Below are 20,464 nucleotides of genomic sequence, written 5' to 3'. Positions count from 1 at the left end.
GGAACAGCGAGGGAACAGCGAGGGAACAGCGAGGGAACAGCGAGGGAACAGCGAGGGAACAGCGAGGGAACAGCGAGGGAACAGCGAGGGAGCAGCGAGGGAGCAGCGAGGGAACAGCGAGGGAGCAGCGAGGGAGCAGCGAGGGAACAGCGAGGGAGCAGCGAGGGAGCAGCGAGGGAGCAGCGAGGGAGCAGCGAGGGAGCAGCGAGGGAACAGCGAGGGAACAGCGAGGGAACAGCGAGGGAGCAGCGAGGGAGCAGCGAGGGAGCAGCGAGGGAGCAGCGAGGGAGCAGCGAGGGAACAGCGAGGGAACAGCGAGGGAACAGCGAGGGAACAGCGAGGGAACAGCGAGGGAACAGCGAGGGAACAGCGAGGGAACAGCGAGGGAACAGCGAGGGAACAGCGAGGGAACAGCGAGGGGTTGATGCATTCTCATCTCTACAACCTCTTTCCTTTTTTTAGGGTGTATGGTTGACAGAGGGGCGACCTCTGCCTGGGTGCCACTTCTATAAGCCAGAGTAAAGAGCCGCCGCAGCAGCATCCCCTTTAGGGTTTGCTCACACATAGTGTTTTCAGGTGTTTTTTGGGGCTTAAACATCTCAAAAAACAGAAGCTGAACGCCTACAAACAGCTGGCCATTGATTTCAATGGGAACAACGGTGTTTCGTTCAGACAAGGCGCTTTTTTTTACGCGGCTGTTTGAAAAAAACGGAGCGTAAAAAAACGCCCCGTTTGATAAAAAAAATGAAATTAATTAATAAATAAACAGCAACTCCATGAAATGTTTGTATCAATATTATTATTTTTTTCTATCAATATTATTTCTATTTTGTTTCAATACTAAAGCAAAGAGAAATAACGTTGCGGTCATACTGCGGCATTTGCCAAATTGGGGCAAACTGCAGCAATTGTGCGAATACTGCAGCTAAAACCGCAACTTGCGAATAGACCCTTACTAAACCAAAACCAGTCAGCCATACTATCAGCTGAATGAAGGGGCAGCAGCGCCCACTTATTGTTTACACAATCTTGATAAAAGTTTCCATTCTTCACTGTTTTTACCATTTCTGCTTGCTGTCAGTGAAAGGAGATGTTGTTTAGATTCAGAAGGTGATAACCCATCCTGACCAATACAGCTGCGGTTTCCTCACAATGTATTAGTGTGGATAATCCTCTGTGAACTAGCCTGCCCATACAGGTAACGGCCGCACGGTGAAAACCTGCATCGTAAAACAATGTGCGGTTTTGCCACGCGGTTCTTGTGGCACCCTTAAACACAACAGGAGCCTATACTGGCGATACAGACTGGAACTCTTGTTAGTGGTGGACTGTATGGTAACGGATAGGACTCTGACAACCTCGAATTCATTTTTGTCATTACGAGAGAAAAGTTGTCAAGGCCATTTTCTGGTTGGTCGAGTATAATTCTTGTCTGGGGAGATGGCGATTGTTGTAAACGCCTGATACAAATGGCGGAGGACAAACTAATGGAGGAGCTCCCTTTAATATGGCTCCTGTGAGCGCTCGGACATCGGCGGCCTCTCTGACCTCGAAAGATAAACAGAATTTCTTGTTCAATAGGAAATGGAAATTATTACATGAATTATTTTGTTTTTTTCCGATTCCGCATGTTTCAGCACCAATAAGGATGTTGTTCGAGGACAAAAGGCCCCCGTCTGATTACGCTCCATGTCTGCAATTTCTCAAGGACACGTCTGGTCTGTAAATTTCATTTGGATCGCTCAGTGTTTTCAGATTCTTTCTTCTGTCTGGCGGCAAACAATCTTATCCAGTGCCGCAGCTTCTCCCCTTCATATAATATTGTGTCTCTCTAACCCAAATTGCACTGTGGCATGAAATAACGGCGGTGCCTGGATTTAACCCCCTAGAGTTTATTTTTGTCTGGTTGTGAAACGGTTACTACAGTTAAACATAATTTTATTTTTTACATTATCTATAGGGGGCAGCGTTTTATAGATATTCCACATTTTGGGATTGAAAAGTGACAACCAATGTTGTGAGCCCTGAAATGTGCTCGGAGGTTGTCACTTCACAATCATTACTCAGTAGGGGGCGACGATAAGCAGGGGAAAACAACCCCACCTGTACTTCTGGCGTCACTTATCTCTAGGAAACCAAAGGATTTATGTGCACAAAAAACACGCTCAAATCTCATGTTCATAAGCGATATTGTAACGCTTCTGCCCTTTTTTACTGTCGCCAATGTTTCTGAGAGTATGCCACAAATGCCCCCATACCAGTGTGCCATTCACTGATGCATCTTAAAGGGGTTCTCCCATCATAGTAAGTTCTGGCATCATTGTAGAATCACTTCCTGATGGTGGCGGTCCGTCTGCCTAGACCTGCATGATCCTTAAAATATATGTGTGCCTGCCACCGATGCCCCGTAAGGCGACATGGACACGTTGCGTATTTTGCGGCAGAAAATATTTTCCGCAGCAAAACCGCTAGAAATTCACAGCAAAAAAAAAAAAAGGCAACTTCAGGTGCGTTTTTTTTATGTGTTTTTCGTTGCGTTTTCGTGTTGCGGATCTTGGTGAGATTTTCTTCTGCACTGGGCAGATAGAATTCGCAAGCAGAAACGCCAGATAAATTGACATAATGCGGATTCTAATAAACGCACCACAGGTCAATTTCAGTCCCGAAAAACACTGCAGCGTGTACAAATGTCCCCTAAAAAGTGTGCCGGACAAAGATGGTGTGGGGCCCGACCTAAATTTAGTTGGATGATGCCCTGTTTGGTACATTGTGTTGGCGCCCACAATATGGTGTACGGTCATGCAGCGATCACATAACCATATAGTGTATAATAAGCCCCACACAGTGCGATACCCAAATACCAGCGCCATATGATGGCCAAATAACAATGCTGCAGATGCTTTCTTACCGTTTATTAAAGTCACCGGGGATCTCTGTATCCCTGGATTGTTTGGAAGTCATGATGCTAGTGTGAACGGAGCCGTACAGATCGTGGACCCTTAGGCTGGATTAACACGTCCGAGTTACACCCGTGCGGGACCCGTTTTCACGGATTCCCATAGACTGGAGTCTAAGGAGGGATCCGTGAAAACGGAAGAAAATATGTTCTATTTTTCAACAGACCCTTCACACGGTCCGATGGAACAACGGCCCCACTGAAATACGTGCGTCCGTGTGACAGGTGTCGCTTTAACGGACGTATGCTACGGTTGTCTGAATTCGGCCTTAGGGTATAAACACACACGGCGTAAACACTGCAGATTTTCCACAACGGATTTCTTCAGCGTATTACGTAGCAGCAGAGTGCGTGAGATTTCCACAAATCTCATCCCCAGACAGCGAGAAAAAAAACACCCAAAAAAACCGCTCATAAATTGACCTGCGGCGCGTTTTTTTCAGAATGTCAATTAATGCTGCGGAATCGCTGTTCTTGTGTTGCAGGTTCTCCCCATTGAATTCAATGAGGTGCTTAAACCCACAATAAAGTAGTGCGTGTTGCGACATTTGCGGCGGAATTGCAGCGATTACGCTGCAAAAATCGCAAGCAAGAAAAAAAACTTTATACTTACCCAGAGTTCCCTGATTCTTGTCCAATCCGACCTCCTGGGATGACGTTTGATCCTATGTGACCGGGGCAGCCATGCCGGCAATGTCATCCCAGGAGGCCGGACCACGCACAGAAGAGAGGGAGGGGTAAGGATGAACGTTTTGTTTTTTTCCCGGTGCTGCTTTCTGCAGCGGAAATTCCGGCTGAAAAAAAAACAAAAAAACAGAATGTGGCGCGGTTTTTCGGACAGCATTCCCTGCGGTGTCCACGGCGGATACGTTCCTATTCTTAAGGTGGATTCAAATGAAACGGAATTGCTGCAGGACATCTGCGAGATTTTGTTGCGGATTTCACCTTTTCTACGTTGACGGCACATCCACACAAAGCGTAAACACTGTGGAAAATCTGCCTGAAATTTCCATGCGGAAATTCTGCATTACATCAAATCTCATCCACACGTGCGGAAAAAACACGCAGAAAAGGTGCGGAAACTGACCTGCGAAGTGGAATCCCTATCTTTTCACACGGAAAATCCAGATGGAAATTCCGCAGTGTTTACGCTCCGCGTGGACGTACCCCGAGAAGCGTAAAATCTGCAGTGACCATCCACAACAGAAAGAGCACGCTCCGATTTCCATATGGAAAATTTGCTTCTCATCCACATCGCTGCATATAAATTCCGACAAGAAATTGACCTGCGGCGCGTATTTTTCGGAGCGCAGCTTGTCAATTCCTGCTGCGGAAACTGGACTGAATCGCTGTGTTTTTCAGAGGAGATGTCGACATCTCACAGCATTGAGAAAAAAGCCGCAAAATACGCACCATTTTTTGCAGTAAAAAACGCAGGAAATGGTGCATTTTTGCCGCAGCGGTAAGTCTGCTGCAGAAGTTTTCTGCAAATATTCCGCTACGTGTGGACAAACCCCAACGCTACCATTCCAGTATATGGGACACCACACAGTATGTCATAGATTATCCGCAACCTGTAGTATAAAGGTCTGTTCCGTTATTTACTCCCCACACAGTGATCACTGATGATGGACGCCGCACTATTGTTATTCATTCCAGTTCAGCAGTTCTGTCTTCTTAAGGGATATTTCCCATAATCATAAATCATCATCTATCCACAGGATAGGTGATCATTTTGTGATCGCTGGGACCCCCACCAGTCGTGAGAACGGGGGACCTGAACCCCCAGCATTCAATGTCTATGAGAAAGAAGGAATCATCCGAGCACTGCACGCGACTGTTTCCGTCTCTTCCATAGACTTTGAATGGAGTGGCAGCGCGCATGCTCCAATCAATGTCCTCCTCACTGCGGTCAAGCAGTGGAGATGAACGGTGGTTCGGGACCCCCATTCTCCCGATCAGTGGGGATCCCAGCGATCAGAAACTTATCACCTATCCTTTGGATAGGTGATCATTTTTGATTCTGTACAAGCCTTTTAAGTTTTATTGCAGCCCTTGGAGCGGCGGTACAATCTGACAATGTGGCCCTCGGACCGGAAAAGTTTGGGCGCCCATGACTTAGAGTCAATTTTGTAGACACATGATAATGTAGATCTGCATCCTCCAGTCACATATAACGGACACAATAAGGCGGAGTTCACACATGGCAGATAAGCTGCTTAAAAGCATGCAGCGTATCAGCGGATGAAATATCCCAGAAGGCCGCGCTGGAGGGAGGAACACAGACTTTTGGGTAAGTAGGAGTTTTTGTTTTTTACGGAGTTGCGTCTTTTGCGGCGTGATCGCTGCGAACCTGCTGCAAAAACCACAACAACTGCTGTTTGTTATGGGTTTTACCTCCCATTGAATTCAATGCGGAAAACCCGCAACATATAGGCAGCGATTACGCAAATACAACGGACATCCTGCAGAATAAAATTCTGCACCGCAGGTCAATTTATGAGCGTTTTTTCTGCTCAGTATTTACGCAGCGTGTGAACTGACCCGAAGGGGAAACCGCTCAGAAATTAACCTGAGGTGCGGAATAGTGCAGGAAGCCTGGAAGTGTCACAACCAAATAAAACTGAAGAGATCTCTTATATACACCTACGTCATGTGACCCCGCGTCCTCATTATAATAACCCATATACAATCATAATACTTACAGCAGGATTTCACATGAACCAGACTGACAGCGCAATATAAGCTGGGACACATGTAGTGAGGTTTTATCAGGACTCCACAGGGGGCGGCCATATGGCCAAACTACAGGGACAGACAAAATACTGTCAGCCACACAAATCCAGGAGCCAAATTGAATATTTCAGTGCCCGGAAATAAAACTTCCAAAGACGTTTATAGAAAACAATTCAAGGAGATTTTTCATACAGAGAAAGAGACGTCAATACTGCATTGTATGTTCCTAAGAGATTATTTTGGCCAAAGATAAAATAAAGATCAAAAATTCTGTAGTTCGAACAAAGGTCTCCAACTAGTGGATCTTCAGCTCTTGCAAAACTACAACTCCCATCATGCCCGGACAGAGACGATTGGTGGGAGTTGCATTTTTGCAACAGGAGACATTTTAGCAGCTACGGAGCTATCATTTTGTCACAGAGTCACCCAGGCTTCACCAATATGCATAGCCCCTGATCTCTCCTCCTTCCTACCCACTAAATGACTATTGCTATTGATTTACAGTAGCACATGTCTCTGAAGTAAGTGTAACTCCGTATGGTACTCTGTCGGGGGTGTATAATTGTCTAATCTTTGGGGGAGGGATGGACAATAACTAAAGACATAAGGAGCCAGTTTAATATTTTTAGTAGCCAAACGAGAACTTCCATAGATCTCAATAGGAAACAACCACAAAACGTCAGGCACCAGCAGTAAATTTATAGGCTCTTTGGCTCCTGGGATTTATCTTGCAAAATTTCCATCCAAACCTTCCATGGTTGATCTGAGCGCAGGATATGGAGTCTGGTAATTCAGTCCCTGAGCTCAGATCTATATCCTGCGGGTTTATATCCATGGACACAATGTGTATGTAGAAACCAATGCAAGGATTTCTCCTGACAATCTGTGCCCACTGTTCTCATCCTATCCCAGAGTCACCCACATATGTAACCGAGGGAGCCCCCCACACATGTAACCGAGGGAGCCCCCCACACATGTAACCGAGGAGCCCCCCACACATGTAACCGAGGAGCCCCCCACACATGTAACCGAGGAGCCCCCCACACATGTAACCGAGGAGCCCCCCACACATGTAACCGAGGAGCCCCCCACACATGTAACCGAGGAGCCCCCCACACATGTAACCGAGGAGCCCCCCACACATGTAACCGAGGAGCCCCCCACACATGTAATAGGAGCACCCACATCTGTAATAGGAGCACCCACTTCTCATATCCTCAGGGCCTCTTACTTCTAAGGTTATGATCACACTCAGTGTATTGACTCATGTAGTATCAGTCTTCGACAATACCCCCCACAACAGAGGCAGCCTGCGGCAATACCCCCCACAACAGAGGCAGCCTGCGGCAATGCCCCCCACAACAGAGGCAGCGTGCGGCAATGCCCCCCACAACAGAGGCAGCGTGCGGCAATGCCCCCACAACAGAGGCAGCGTGCGGCAATGCCCCCACAACAGAGGCAGCCTGCGGCAATGCCCCCACAACAGAGGCAGCCTGCGGCAATGCCCCCACAAGAGGCAGCGTGCGGCAATGCCCCCACAAGAGGCAGCGTGCGGCAATGCCCCCCACAAGAGGCAGCGTGCAGCAATGCCCCCCACAACAGAGGCAGCGTGCAGCAATGCCCCCACAACAGAGGCAGCGTGCAGCAATGCCCCCACAACAGAGGCAGCGTGCAGCAATGCCCCCACAACAGAGGCAGCGTGCAGCAATGCCCCCACAACAGAGGCAGCGTGCAGCAATGCCCCCACAACAGAGGCAGCATGCAGCAATGCCCCCACAACAGAGGCAGCGTGCAGCAATGCCCCCACAACAGAGGCAGCGTGCAGCAATGCCCCCACAACAGAGGCAGCGTGCAGCAATGCCCCCACAACAGAGGCAGCGTGCAGCAATGCCCCCACAACAGAGGCAGCGTGCAGCAATGCCCCCACAACAGAGGCAGCGTGCAGCAATGCCCCCACAACAGAGGCAGCGTGCAGCAATGCCCCCACAACAGAGGCAGCGTGCAGCAATGCCCCCACAACAGAGGCAGCGTGCAGCAATGCCCCCACAACAGAGGCAGCGTGCAGCAATGCCCCCACAACAGAGGCAGCGTGCAGCAATGCCCCCACAACAGAGGCAGCGTGCAGCAATGCCCCCACAACAGAGGCAGCGTGCTATAGTGCAAGAGGGAGCAAGAGGTTTATGGCAGGAGCCCGGGGACACATTTCTACCCAAGATCCGGCCATGTAACCCCCTAATGCACATGTACCGCGGGTTGTTGAGAAACTTTGGCCTACAGAACAGGGACAGGAGGGAAACTTTTAATAACCAGATTGTAGGTGAAGGGAATAAAAGGGGCAGATGACAACCTCTCAATGACTTTCTCCCCGTGAGGTCAGACAAGAAAAGACGAAGATCAATTCACACAAAGTGGTTTACTAAATCAACGTCCGACACGCGAGAGCTTACAGCCGAGTCCGGGGAGAAAACACTGAAGTGTCACACACAGGAGCCGCAGCTGTCACCCGCAGGGGGCGAAATCCCAGCACCAGGCGCCCGCCGGCAACTGTGCCCCCTGACACCGCAGCACAGCGAGCACGACGTTATAACAAACCACCGGACAGAGACAGAAAAAAAAGCGTCAAAGCTAAAGAGGTCACCGTTCACACTGTATCCAGTCACACACCGGGCGTTTCTTCAGGACGTGGCTGTATGCTGCTTGTATTATAGGGACAGTCTGTATTTTCTTCTGCTTTATGGGGACACATGGGGGGGACTGTGTAACTTATATCATTTTTTTTTACCCAACAAGTGTAGGGTTTTTGTTTAAAAAAATAAATAAATTATATTAAATAATCACGGATATTTGTTTAATTTTAATTGCTTTTAAAAAAAAAAAAATAATAAAATAATAATTTCATTCAATTAAGGAATTACAGTTTTATTTTTCTATTTTTTTACTCTCTAATCTAATATTTGACATATTATGATCTGTGTCAATGTGACAGGTTCTTTCTAGGTCCCCGGGACTGACCAAACAGAGGTTTTCCAGTCCCCTATGATGTAATCAGGAAACTTGGTGACCCCATCAAAGAGGGGAGCCCTTTGATCATGTGGCGGTCACTCTTCGCACAGGAACTAGGACGGGCACAGGACACCCATGCAGGTCTTATTCCACATCACCGTAAAAACGCATCGCTGAAGAATAAGGCCCAATTCACACAGTCTTTTTATGCTGATTTTGACGCGGAAACTGCAAAGGAATCAGCGCCAAAAAACGTCCAAAACCACCACCCATTTTTTAGCTACGGTCCAGAAGACGGATGTGGTTGTTCTCCTATTTTCAGCTATCAATATCCAGATGACAGTGCTCAATATGGGCACCTAGTCATGCATGGCCACCTGTTCGTAAGGACAAGTCCCCCTTATGCTCAGGATCGGTGAGGGTCTCACCCGTTGGACCCCTATAATTCAATTGTGACATATACAATTGATTTGTTCCTAGAACTGCTTCTAGAAGTCACATTGTTTATATGTGGAGTTTTTTGTGTTGCTGCTTTTTTCCCACTAAAGTCCTATACGACATATGAACTGTAGTCAGGACATGAAAAAGCTGCTACATGTGACTGCGGACTTGTGCCAGTTTCTGATAACTCTGCCCCTGTATAGGTCTCTAGAAAAAGCAGTGAATGTAGCCTTGTGTACAGGACTCACAATGAACACCTGTGCTCCGACAACTGCGCTGACACAAATGCACAACACATGCAGTGAACAGGTGCAGAGATCCCACATACAGGGACAGTTGTCACACAGAGATGAACCCAGCAACTGTGACATCAGTGGAAGAGACGCAGCATCAGGGACTGCAGTGTGTGTTATATGGGGGTTACACTACCAAGAGCAAGTCTTCCCTGGTAAAGGGTCAGTCCACTCTAGGCAACCTTCGTCCATACGCCCCAGTAGGTCCTATCGACGTCATAGAAGGAGGAGAGGTCCGCCATTGTGGACTAGGAGCAAAACTGTATAACATGGTCGCCCATCAATAGGTGTCATGTAATACTACATCATTTTGCAAAGTTAATATAGAAACACATATAGTTTCCCCACTCCAGTAGCTGGAAAACAAAGATGAGCTCAAAATGGGACGCTAAAATACTGGACCTCTGCTATAAATTGTTCACTATTGAGGAGAAAAAATGCATAACTTCAAAATAATCTGTCAGTTCTCCTGTGTGGTGTAGTATAGAGGATCTGTCAGCTCTCCTGTGTGGTGTAGTATAGAGGATCTATCAGCTCTCCTGTGTGGTGTAGTATAGAGGATCTATCAGCTCTCCTGTGTGGTGTAGTATAGAGGATCTGTCAGCTCTCCTGTGTGGTGTAGTATAGAGGATCTATCAGCTCTCCTGTGTGGTGTAGTATAGAGGAGCTGTCAGCTCTCCTGTGTGGTGTAGTATAGAGGAGCTGTCAGCTCTCCTGTGTGGTGTAGTGTAGAGGATCTGTCAGCTCTCCTGTGTGGTGTAGTATAGAGGATCTGTCAGTTCTCCTGTGTGGTGTAGAGGAGCTGTCAGCTCTCCTGTGTGGTGTAGTATAGAGGAGCTGTCAGCTCTCCTGTGTGGTGTAGTATAGAGGAGCTGTCAGCTCTCCTGTGTGGTGTAGTATAGAGGAGCTGTCAGCTCTCCTGTGTGGTGTAGTATAGATAATCTGTCAGTTATCCTGTGTGGTGTAGTATAGAGGAGCTATCAGTTCTCGTGTGTGGTGTAGTATAGAGGATCGGTCTGCTCTCCTGTGTGGTGTAGTATAGAGGATCTGTCAGCTCTCCTGTGTGGTGTAGTATAGAGGATCTGTCAGCTCTCCTGTGTGGTGTAGTATGGAGGATCTGTCAGCTCACCTGTGTGGTGTAGTATAGAGGATCTGTCAGCTCTCCTGTGTGGTGCAGTATGGAGGATCTGTCAGCTCCCCTGTGTGGTGTAGGATAGAGGATCTGTCAGCTCTCCTGTGTGGTGTAGTATAGAGGAGCTGTCAGTTCTCCTGTGTGGTGTAGTATAGAGGAGCTGTCAGCTCTCCTGTGTGGTGTAGTATAGAGGAGCTGTCAGCTCTCCTGTGTGGTGTAGTATAGAGGATCTGTCGGCTCTCCTGTGTGGTGTAGTATAGAGAAGCTGTCAAATCTCCTGTGTGGTGTAGTATAGAGGATCTGTCAGCTCTCCTGCGTGGTGTAGTATAGAGGATCTGTCGGCTCTCCTGTGTGGTGTAGTATAGAGAAGCTGTCAAATCTCCTGTGTGGTGTAGTGTAGTGTAGAGGAGTTATCAGCTCTCCTGTGTGGTGTAGTATAGAGGAGCAGTCAGTTCTGCTGTGTGGTGTAGTATAGAGGATCTGTCAGCTCTCCTGTGTGGTGTAGTATAGAGGAGCTGTTAGCTCTCCTGTGTGGTGTAGTATAGAGGAGCTGTCAGCTCTCCTGTGTGGTGTAGTATAGAGGAGCTGTCAGCCCTCCTGTGTGGTGTAGTATAGAGGATCTGTCAGCTCTCCTGTGTGGTGTAGTATAGAGGATCTGTCAGCTCTCCTGTGTGGTGTAGTATAGAGGATCTGTCAGCTCTCCTGTGTGATGTAGTATAGAGGAGCTATCAGTTCTCCTGTGTGGTGTAGTATAGAGGAGCTATCAGTTCTCCTGTGTGGTGTAGTATAGAGGATCTGTCGGCTCTCCTGTATGGTGTAGTATAGAGGATCTGTCAGCTCTCCTGTGTGGTGTACTATAGAGGAGCTGTCAGCTCTCCTGTGTGGTGTACTATAGAGAAGCTGTCAAATCTCCTGTGTGGTGTAGTATAGAGGATCTGTCAGCTCTCCTGCGTGGTGTAGTATAGAGGATCTGTCGGCTCTCCTGCGTGGTGTAGTATAGAGGAGCTGTCGGCTCTCCTGTGTGGTGTGGTATAGAGGATCTGTCAGTTCTCCTGTGTGGTGTAGTATAGAGGAGCTGTCAGCTCTCCTGTGTGGTGTAGTATAGAGGAGCGGTCAGCTCTCCTGTGTGGTGTAGTATAGAGGAGCTGTTAGCTCTCCTGTGTGGTGTAGTGTAGTGTAGAGGAGTTATCAGCTCTCCTGTGTGGTGTAGTATAGAGGAGCAGTCAGTTCTGCTGTGTGGTGTAGTATAGAGGATCTGTCAGCTCTCCTGTGTGGTGTAGTATAGAGGAGCTGTTAGCTCTCCTGTGTGGTGTAGTATAGAGGAGCTGTTAGCTCTCCTGTGTGGTGTAGTATAGAGGAGCTGTCAGCTCTCCTGTGTGGTGTAATATGGAGGATCTATCAACCCTCCTGTGTGGTGTAGTATAGAGGATCTGTCAGCTCTCCTGTGTGGTGTAGTATAGAGGATCTGTCAGCTCTCCTGTGTGGTGTAGTATAGAGGATCTGTCAGCTCTCCTGTGTGATGTAGTATAGAGGAGCTATCAGTTCTCCTGTGTGGTGTAGTATAGAGGATCTGTCAGCTCTCCTGTGTGGTGTAGTATAGAGGAGCTATCAGTTCTCCTGTGTGGTGTAGTATAGAGGATCTGTCGGCTCTCCTGTGTGGTGTAGTATAGAGGAGCTGTGAGCTCTCCTGTGTGGTGTACTATAGAGGAGCTGTCAGCTCTCCTGTGTGGTGTACTATAGAGAAGCTGTCAAATCTCCTGTGTGGTGTAGTATAGAGGATCTGTCAGCTCTCCTGCGTGGTGTAGTATAGAGGATCTGTCGGCTCTCCTGTGTGGTGTAGTATAGAGGAGCTGTCGGCTCTCCTGTGTGGTGTGGTATAGAGGAGCTGTTGGCTCTCCTGTGTGGTGTGGTATAGAGGATCTGTCAGTTCTCCTGTGTGGTGTAGTATAGAGGAGCTGTCTGCTCTCCTGTGTGGGGTAGTATAGAGGATCTGTCAGTACTCCTGTGTGGTGTAGTATAGAGGAGCTGTCAGTTCTCCTGTGCGGTGTAGTATAGAGGATCTGTCAGCTCTCCTGTGTGGTGTAGTATAGAGGAGCTGTCAGCTCTCGTGTGTGGTGTAGTATAGAGGATCTGTCAGCTCTCCTGTGTGGTGTAGGATAGAGGATCAGTCAGCTCACCTGTGTGGTGTAGGATAGAGGATCTGTCAGCTCTCCTGTGTGGTGTAGGATAGAGGAGCTGTCAGTTCTCCTGTGTGGTGTAGTATAGAGGATCTGTCGGCTCTCCTGTGTGGTGTAGTATAGAGAAGCTGTCAAATCTCCTGTGTGGTGTAGTATAGAGGATCTGTCAGCTCACCCGTGTGGTGTAGTATAGAGGATCTGTCAGCTCTCCCGTGTGGTGCAGTATGGAGGATCTGTCAGCTCTCCTGTGTGGTGTAGGATAGAGGATTAGTCAGCTCTCCTGTGTGGTGTAGTATAGAGGAGCTGTCAGTTCTCCTGTGTGGTGTAGTATAGAGGAGCTGTCAGTTCTCCTGTGTGGTGTAGTATAGAGGAGCTGTCAGTTCTCCTGTGTGGTGTAGTATAGAGGAGCTGTCAGCTCTCCTGTGTGGTGTAGTATAGAGGATCTGTCGGCTCTCCTGTGTGGTGTAGTATAGAGAAGCTGTCAGCTCTCCTGTGTGGTGTAGTATAGAGGATCTGTCGGCTCTCCTGTGTGGTGTAGTATAGAGAAGCTGTCAGCTCTCCTGCGTGGTGTAGTATAGAGGATCTGTCGGCTCTCCTGCGTGGTGTGGTATAGAGGAGCTGTCGGCTCTCCTGTGTGGTGTGGTATAGAGGATCTGTCAGCTCTCCTGTGTGATGTAGTATAGAGGAGCTATCAGTTCTCCTGTGTGGTGTAGTATAGAGGAGCTATCAGTTCTCCTGTGTGGTGTAGTATAGAGGAGCTGTCTGCTCTCCTGTGTGGTGTAGTATAGAGGATCTGTCAGCTCTCCTGTGTGGTGTAGTATAGAGGATCTGTCAGCTCTCCTGTGTGGTGTAGTATAGAGGAGCTGTCAGCTCTCCTGTGTGATGTAGTATAGAGGAGCTATCAGTTCTCCTGTGTGGTGTAGTATAGAGGAGCTATCAGTTCTCCTGTGTGGTGTAGTATAGAGGAGCTGTCTGCTCTCCTGTGTGGGGTAGTATAGAGGATCTGTCAGTACTCCTGTGTGGTGTAGTATAGAGGAGCTGTCAGTTCTCCTGTGTGGTGTAGTATAGACGATCTGTCAGTTCTCCTGTGCGGTGTAGTATAGAGGATCTGTCAGCTCTCCTGTGTGGTGTAGTATAGAGGAGCTGTCAGCTCTCCTGAGTGGTGTAGTATAGAGGATCTGTCAGCTCTGCTGTGTGGTGTAGTATAGAGGATCTGTCAGTTCTCCTGTGTAGTGTAGTATAGATGAGCTGTTAGCTCTCCTGTATGGTGTAGTATAGAGGAGCTGTTAGCTCTCCTGTGTGGTGTAGTATAGAGGAGCTGTTAGCTCTCCTGTGTGGTGTAGTATAGAGGAGCTGTTAGCTCTCCTGTGTGGTGTAGTATAGAGGAGCTGTTAGCTCTCCTGTGTGGTGTAGTATAGAGGAGCTGTTAGCTCTCCTGTGTGGTGTAGTATAGAGGAGCTGTTAGCTCTCCTGTGTGGTGTAGTATAGAGGAGCTGTTAGCTCTCCTGTGTGGTGTAGTATAGAGGAGCTGTTAGCTCTCCTGTGTGGTGTAGTATAGAGGAGCTGTCGGCTCTCCTATGCAGTCGTGTTGTCCCCACATTACTGGCAGCATGTTGGGTGTTGTAGTTTTGCAACCATTGGAGAACCTCAGCTGTAGACTACATGAACCACTGATTACTATTTTTCGCAGCCACACAATAAGAACTCTCAAAGACATCAATAGAAAACAACCCACAAACTAGAATCACAGATGCAGTCACATAGGAATAAAAATATAATGTGACAACTGTTCTGTATCATTCCAACCAAAAACTGCAGTACAGTCCTAGTGTAATAAACATAATAGTTCATACAAGTAGTCACACAACAAGTACACAAATAGATGGGGGGGGGGGTCATGGATCAATAGTGTCATTTGTTTGATTAAAATGTTCATTATGTCTGCACATGCATAACACAAAACAGGCAAGTCCGTTGTTTTTTGGGGGTAAACTGGGGGAATGTATTGATAAACAGGGCGGAGGTTTCCAGCATCAGTCTGACATTTTTGATACATGAGTCCCGGTCATAACAATACACACGTCACACAGAGCCAAGTGAAAGAGCGACATGCACAGTCTGGTCTGGACACAATGAATGACATTCCGGCAGGAAAATAAACAGCAAGGTGTGCAACATGAGGATGAGCACACCGACACACACACACAGAGGATGAGCACACCTACACACACACAGAGGATGAGCACACCGACACACAGAGGATGAGCACACCGACACACACACACACACACAGAGGATGAGCACACCGACACACACACACACACACGATGAGCACACCGACATGCACAGAGGATAAGCACACCGACACACACACAGAGGATGAGCACACACACACACACGATGAGCATACCGACACACCAACACACACAAACACAAACACACAGAGGATGAGCACACCGACACGCACAGAGGATGAGCACACCGACACACACACAGGATGAGCACACCGACACGCACACACACACAGGATGAGCACACCGACACGCACACACACACAGGATGAGCACACCGAAACACACCAATCATTATAAATGCAAAAAAAAAAAACGGTCATGAGAATGGATAGTGTGATTGGTGATTGTTGTGTGCACTGCCGCTGACACATATACACACATAAGCTTCTGTTCTAGTGTCAATTTTTCTGTTTTTAAAGGACCCATGACAGATGACAGATATGTTCTACATCAACACACCCACCTGTAACAGGTGGAAACAATACCTACATGTCACAGCGCACACACACATTACAGGTGACAATACACACGTGTAACAGATGAAAGCAATATACACACACAACAGGTGACAACAATACACACAGGTGACAATACACACACACGTGTAACAGGTAACAACAATAGATACACATCACACGTCACAGGTTAAAGCAAAATACACACACACACACAAAACCGATGACAGTAATACACACAGGTCACAGATGATAACCACACACACCACAGATAACAATACACACAACACACAGACGTAACAGCAGCAGTGACATGACATATCATTACTTATAGTTCACTGACATGATGGTGACAAGACACAGATTACTCCATACAGATGACAGGACACAGGGGATAAAGAACAATGTGGCAGGACAGCACACGTGACAGCAGTATATACATGATATGACAGGTGACAGCAGTATATATATATATATATATATATGATATGACAGGTGACAACAGTATATACGATGTGACAGCAGTATGTATAACAGGACATCAGTATATACGATGTGACAGCAGTATATATATATATGACAGGTGACAGCAGTATATACGATGTGACAGCAGTATGTATATATATGACAGGTGACAGCAGTATATACGATGTGACAGCAGTATATATATATATGACAGGTGACAGCAGTATATACGATGTGACAGCAGTATATATATATATGACAGGTGACAGCAGTATATACGATGTGACAGCAGTATATATATATATATATATGACAGGTGTCAGCAGTATATACGATGTGACAGCAGTATATATATATATATGACAGGTGACAGCAGTATATACGATGTGACAGCAGTATATATATATATGACAGGTGACAGCAGTATATACGATGTGACAGCAGTATATATATATATATGACAGGTGACAGCAGTATATACGATGTGACAGCAGTATATATATATATGACAGGTGACAACAGTATATACGATGTGACAGCAGTATGTATAACAGGACATCAGTATATACGATGTGACAGCAGTATATATATATATGACAGGTGACAGCAGTATATAAGATGTGACAGCAGTATAGATATATATATATATATATATATATATATGACAGGTGACAGCAGTATAGAGATATATATGACAGGTGACAGCAGTCATGGAGGCAGCACTCTGTGGTGTTCTTACCTTGGCTTTGCCGGCCTCCAGCTTCCTCTTCCTCTCCTGCTCCTCTTCGTCCATGCCGGTCCCTGCACACACAGCAATGCGCAGTGTTACCAGCGGCCGCAGCTCTCTCCCATCTCCACGTAAACATTCGGCGCGCCGCAGTGACGTCACCAGCCTGCGCCTGTGATCACTGGACTGGGAGCTACAGAGAGAGGGGGGCGGTGACCGGAGACAGGACTGACATGTCCCCCCAGCTGTCACCTACACTACCCCCAGCCCAGACTAATCATAAGTGCTGCACTACAGTCACTGCAGATATGGGGCATAAAGTGGTGGTCACTGAGGCAGAGATTGTCTCTCTAATCTGAGATGGCTGATAACAGGGGACAATAGACTGCATTCAGATGCAAAGAACATAGTGTTAATCAGTGACTTGTCAATATCCCTAAGGCGAGGATCGCGCCCTGCAATGCTTAAATATGGGGGAAAAAAAAGTAACTTGCAACCTTGGCTGGATTTTTGCAATGATTTGCGACCAATTTTCCCATCAGAAAACGTTAAATTTGCAACTTGCGGGGGATGCCAGGGAGCCGAGGCACTAATGTAGGTTTCCAGGTCTAATAAATTGGTGGCAGTGGACTTAAAAACAATAAAAGTTAATAAAGACAAATTTGAAAAACAAAAACAATAAAAATGACAAACTTATCCGTATACTTTGTTTACCGTCCCCCACGGCTACACTGTTTACACGAAGGCGTTGTGACGTGATGTATGACGCAACCAGCGGTCACATGTCATCCATAGACTGGCCACTGTAGTCAAGACCACGTGAACGTCTATGACCACCAATCGTCTTGACAGCTATGACCTCCAGCTTCCCCATTAGTATCTGAGGGTATGTTCACACGGGCTATTTTCAGCCGTTTTTCGGGCCGGAAACAGCTAATAATGCGAGAGCTGAACGCCTCCAAACATCTGCCCATTGATTTCTATGGGAAAAACAGCGTTCCATTCCCACGGGGCGTTTTTGGAGCCGTTTTTCATTGACTCAATAGAAAAAACAGCTCCAAAAATGGCAGAAAAAAGCGGTAGTTGCTTAAAAACTGCTGAAGATCAGAGGCTATTTTCCACTGAAAACAGCTCGATATTTTCAGACGTTTTTTGTTAAGCGCGTGAACATAGCCTAACCCATAGCAAAACTATAACTCCCAGGCTATGGCACTTGCTGGGAGTTGTAGTTTGGCCGCAAGTTGGAGACCCCTGGTATATACGTGGTCATTTCAGACAATAGATCTGACAGGTAAATATCCGGCCTTGTTCCTCCGGCAGCCTCCATAGACATCGCATCATCAGACATAGTGTATGGCCGGCTGCAGTGATCTCAGGATGACAGCTCCATGTAAACTTCATCCGCTCCTTTCCTAATTAAACTCTCATCCAAATCCCCTGACACCCCATCACTGGGAAGCTCTTCCTGTTCCGCTTGTGATTTTGGCTTTGGTTATGGACAGTAAAAAATTAATGCAAATCCAAGCACGTGCCCCCTGTCTAGAAGTTGTGGTACCTAACGAATATGCAGAATGTCAGCTCAACAGGAGCATGGAAAGCATGCTGAGGAGGAGAAATTTAGTATTAGGCCTTGTTCACACACTGCAGATTTGATAAAGATTTTGCAGGCATTTTTTAAGCCAAAACCAGAACTGGATCCAGGAGAGAAGACCTTTAACCCCTTAATGACCAGCCTATTTTAGACCTTAATGACCAAGCCATTTTTTACATTTTTCCATCATCTCATTCAAAGAGCTATACACTTTTTATTTTTGTGTCGACATAGCTGTATAAGGTCTTGTTTTTTGCGGGACAAGTTGTAATTTTTAATAGCACCATTTTGGGGTACATATAATTTATTGATTAAAGAGGTTCTGTCACCAGATTTTGCAGCCCCTATCTGCTATTGCAGCAGATCGGCGCTGCAATGTAGATTACAGTAACGTTTTTATTTTTAAAAAACGAGCATTTTTGGCCAAGTTATGACCATTTTCGTATTTATGCAAATGAGGCTAGCAAAAGTCCAAGTGGGTGTGTTGAAAAGTAAGGGTATGTGCACACACACTAATTACGTCCGTAATTGACAGACGTATTTCGGCCGCAAGTACCGGACCGAACACAGTGCAGGGAGCCGGGCTCCTAGCATCATACTTATGTACGATGCTAGGAGTCCCTGCCTCGCTGCAGGACAACTGTCCCGTACTGTAATCATGTTTTCAGTACGGGACAGTCGCCCTGCAGAGAGGCAGGGACTCCTAGCATCGTACATAACTATGATGCTAGGAGCCCGGCCCCCTGCAGTGTGTTCGGTCCGGGTCTTCTGGCCGAAATACGTCCGTCAATTACGGACGTAATTAGTGTGTGTGCACATACCCTAAAAGTACAACTGGGCGTGTATTATGTGCGTACATCGGGGCGTGTTTACTAATTTTACTAGCTGGGCGTTCTGACGCGAAGTATCATCCACTTCTCTTCAGACCGCCCAGCTTCTGCCAGATCACGCTGTGACGTCACTTACAGGTCCTGCATCGTGTCAGACGAGCGAGGACACATCGGCACCAGAGGCTACAGTTGATTCTGCAGCAGCATCGGCGTTTGCAGGTAAGTCGATGTAGCTACTTACCTGCAAACGCTGATGCTGCTGCAGAATCAACTGTAGCCTCTGGTGCCGATGTGGCCGACACGATGCAGGACCTGTGAGTGACGTCACAGATCTGCACTGCCAGAAGCTGGGCGTTCTGAAGAGAAGTGGATGATACTTCTCGTCAGAACGCCCAGCTAGTAAAAGTAGTAAACACGCCCCGATGTACGCACATAATACACGCCCACTTGTACTTTTACTTTTCAACACGCCCACTTGGACTTTTGCAAGCCTCATTTGCATAAATACGAAAATGGTCATAACTTGGCCAAAAATGCTCGTTTTTTAAAAATAAAAATGTTACTGTAATCTACATTGCAGCGCCGATCTGCTGCAATAGCAGATAGGGGCTGCAAAATCTGGTGACAGAGCCTCTTTAACTTTTATTAACTTTTTTTGGGGGGGAATAGAAAAAAACCTGCAATTTCACCACACTCTTTTGCGTCCTAAATTTACGCCGTTTACCGTGTGGTATAAATAACACAATAACTTTATTCAGCGGGTTGTTGCGATTGCAGCGATACCAAATTTGTATAGTTTTTGTATGTTTTACTACTTTTACACAGTAAAAACGCTTTTTTTTTCAAAATTATTTGTTTTTGTGTCTCCATATTTGAAGAGCCATAACTTTTTTATTTTTTTGACGATGCGGTCGTATGAGGGCTTTTTTTTTGCGGGACGACTTGTAGTTTTTATCGGTACCATTTTGGAGTAGATGCGACTTTTTGATCACTTTTTAATCACATTTTTTTTAAGGCTGGATTCAAAGAAAACAAAAATTTTTGCATGTCTTTTTATTTTATTTTTTACGACGTTCACCGCATGGGTTAAATGATGCAATAAGTTTATAGTTGGGGTCGTTACGGATGCGACGATACCAAATATGTGTAACTTTTTTACGTTATTTTGTTTTTTAATAATAAAGCAGTTTGTAAGGGGGAAAAGTGGGTTTTTCATTTTTTTTTCACTTGGCATGACCTAGCAGGCCTAGAATACCTATGAAGACATATATAGACAACAATACTAGAAGTGTAGATAACCATAGTACAAGTAAAGCACTAACCAATATCAAAAAAATATCTTTATTTGGAAAATATTTAAAAAC

The 20,464-nt window shown here is 46.6% G+C and overlaps 1 protein-coding gene across 7 annotated transcripts in view; it reads right to left on the bottom strand.

Moving 5' to 3' along the window:
* The window catches only part of AKAP9 (A-kinase anchoring protein 9), a 202,831-nt gene extending 185,990 nt beyond the window's left edge, over nucleotides 1-16,841 (bottom strand). For all 7 annotated transcript variants that reach the window (XM_075827679.1, XM_075827681.1, XM_075827680.1 and 4 more), the window contains exon 1: nucleotides 16,692-16,841. In XM_075827679.1, the coding sequence (XP_075683794.1) occupies nucleotides 16,692-16,745 (54 nt within the window). In that variant the 5' untranslated portion in view covers nucleotides 16,746-16,841. The remainder of the gene's footprint in view (nucleotides 1-16,691) is intronic.
* Nucleotides 16,842-20,464: the final 3,623 nt, after the last annotated feature.

Source organism: Rhinoderma darwinii, chromosome 5 (assembly GCF_050947455.1).
Source record: "Rhinoderma darwinii isolate aRhiDar2 chromosome 5, aRhiDar2.hap1, whole genome shotgun sequence".
Taxonomy (NCBI): domain Eukaryota; kingdom Metazoa; phylum Chordata; class Amphibia; order Anura; family Rhinodermatidae; genus Rhinoderma; species Rhinoderma darwinii.
Note: the sequence above shows the minus strand (reverse complement) of the source record. Positions and strands in the feature narration are given on the sequence as shown.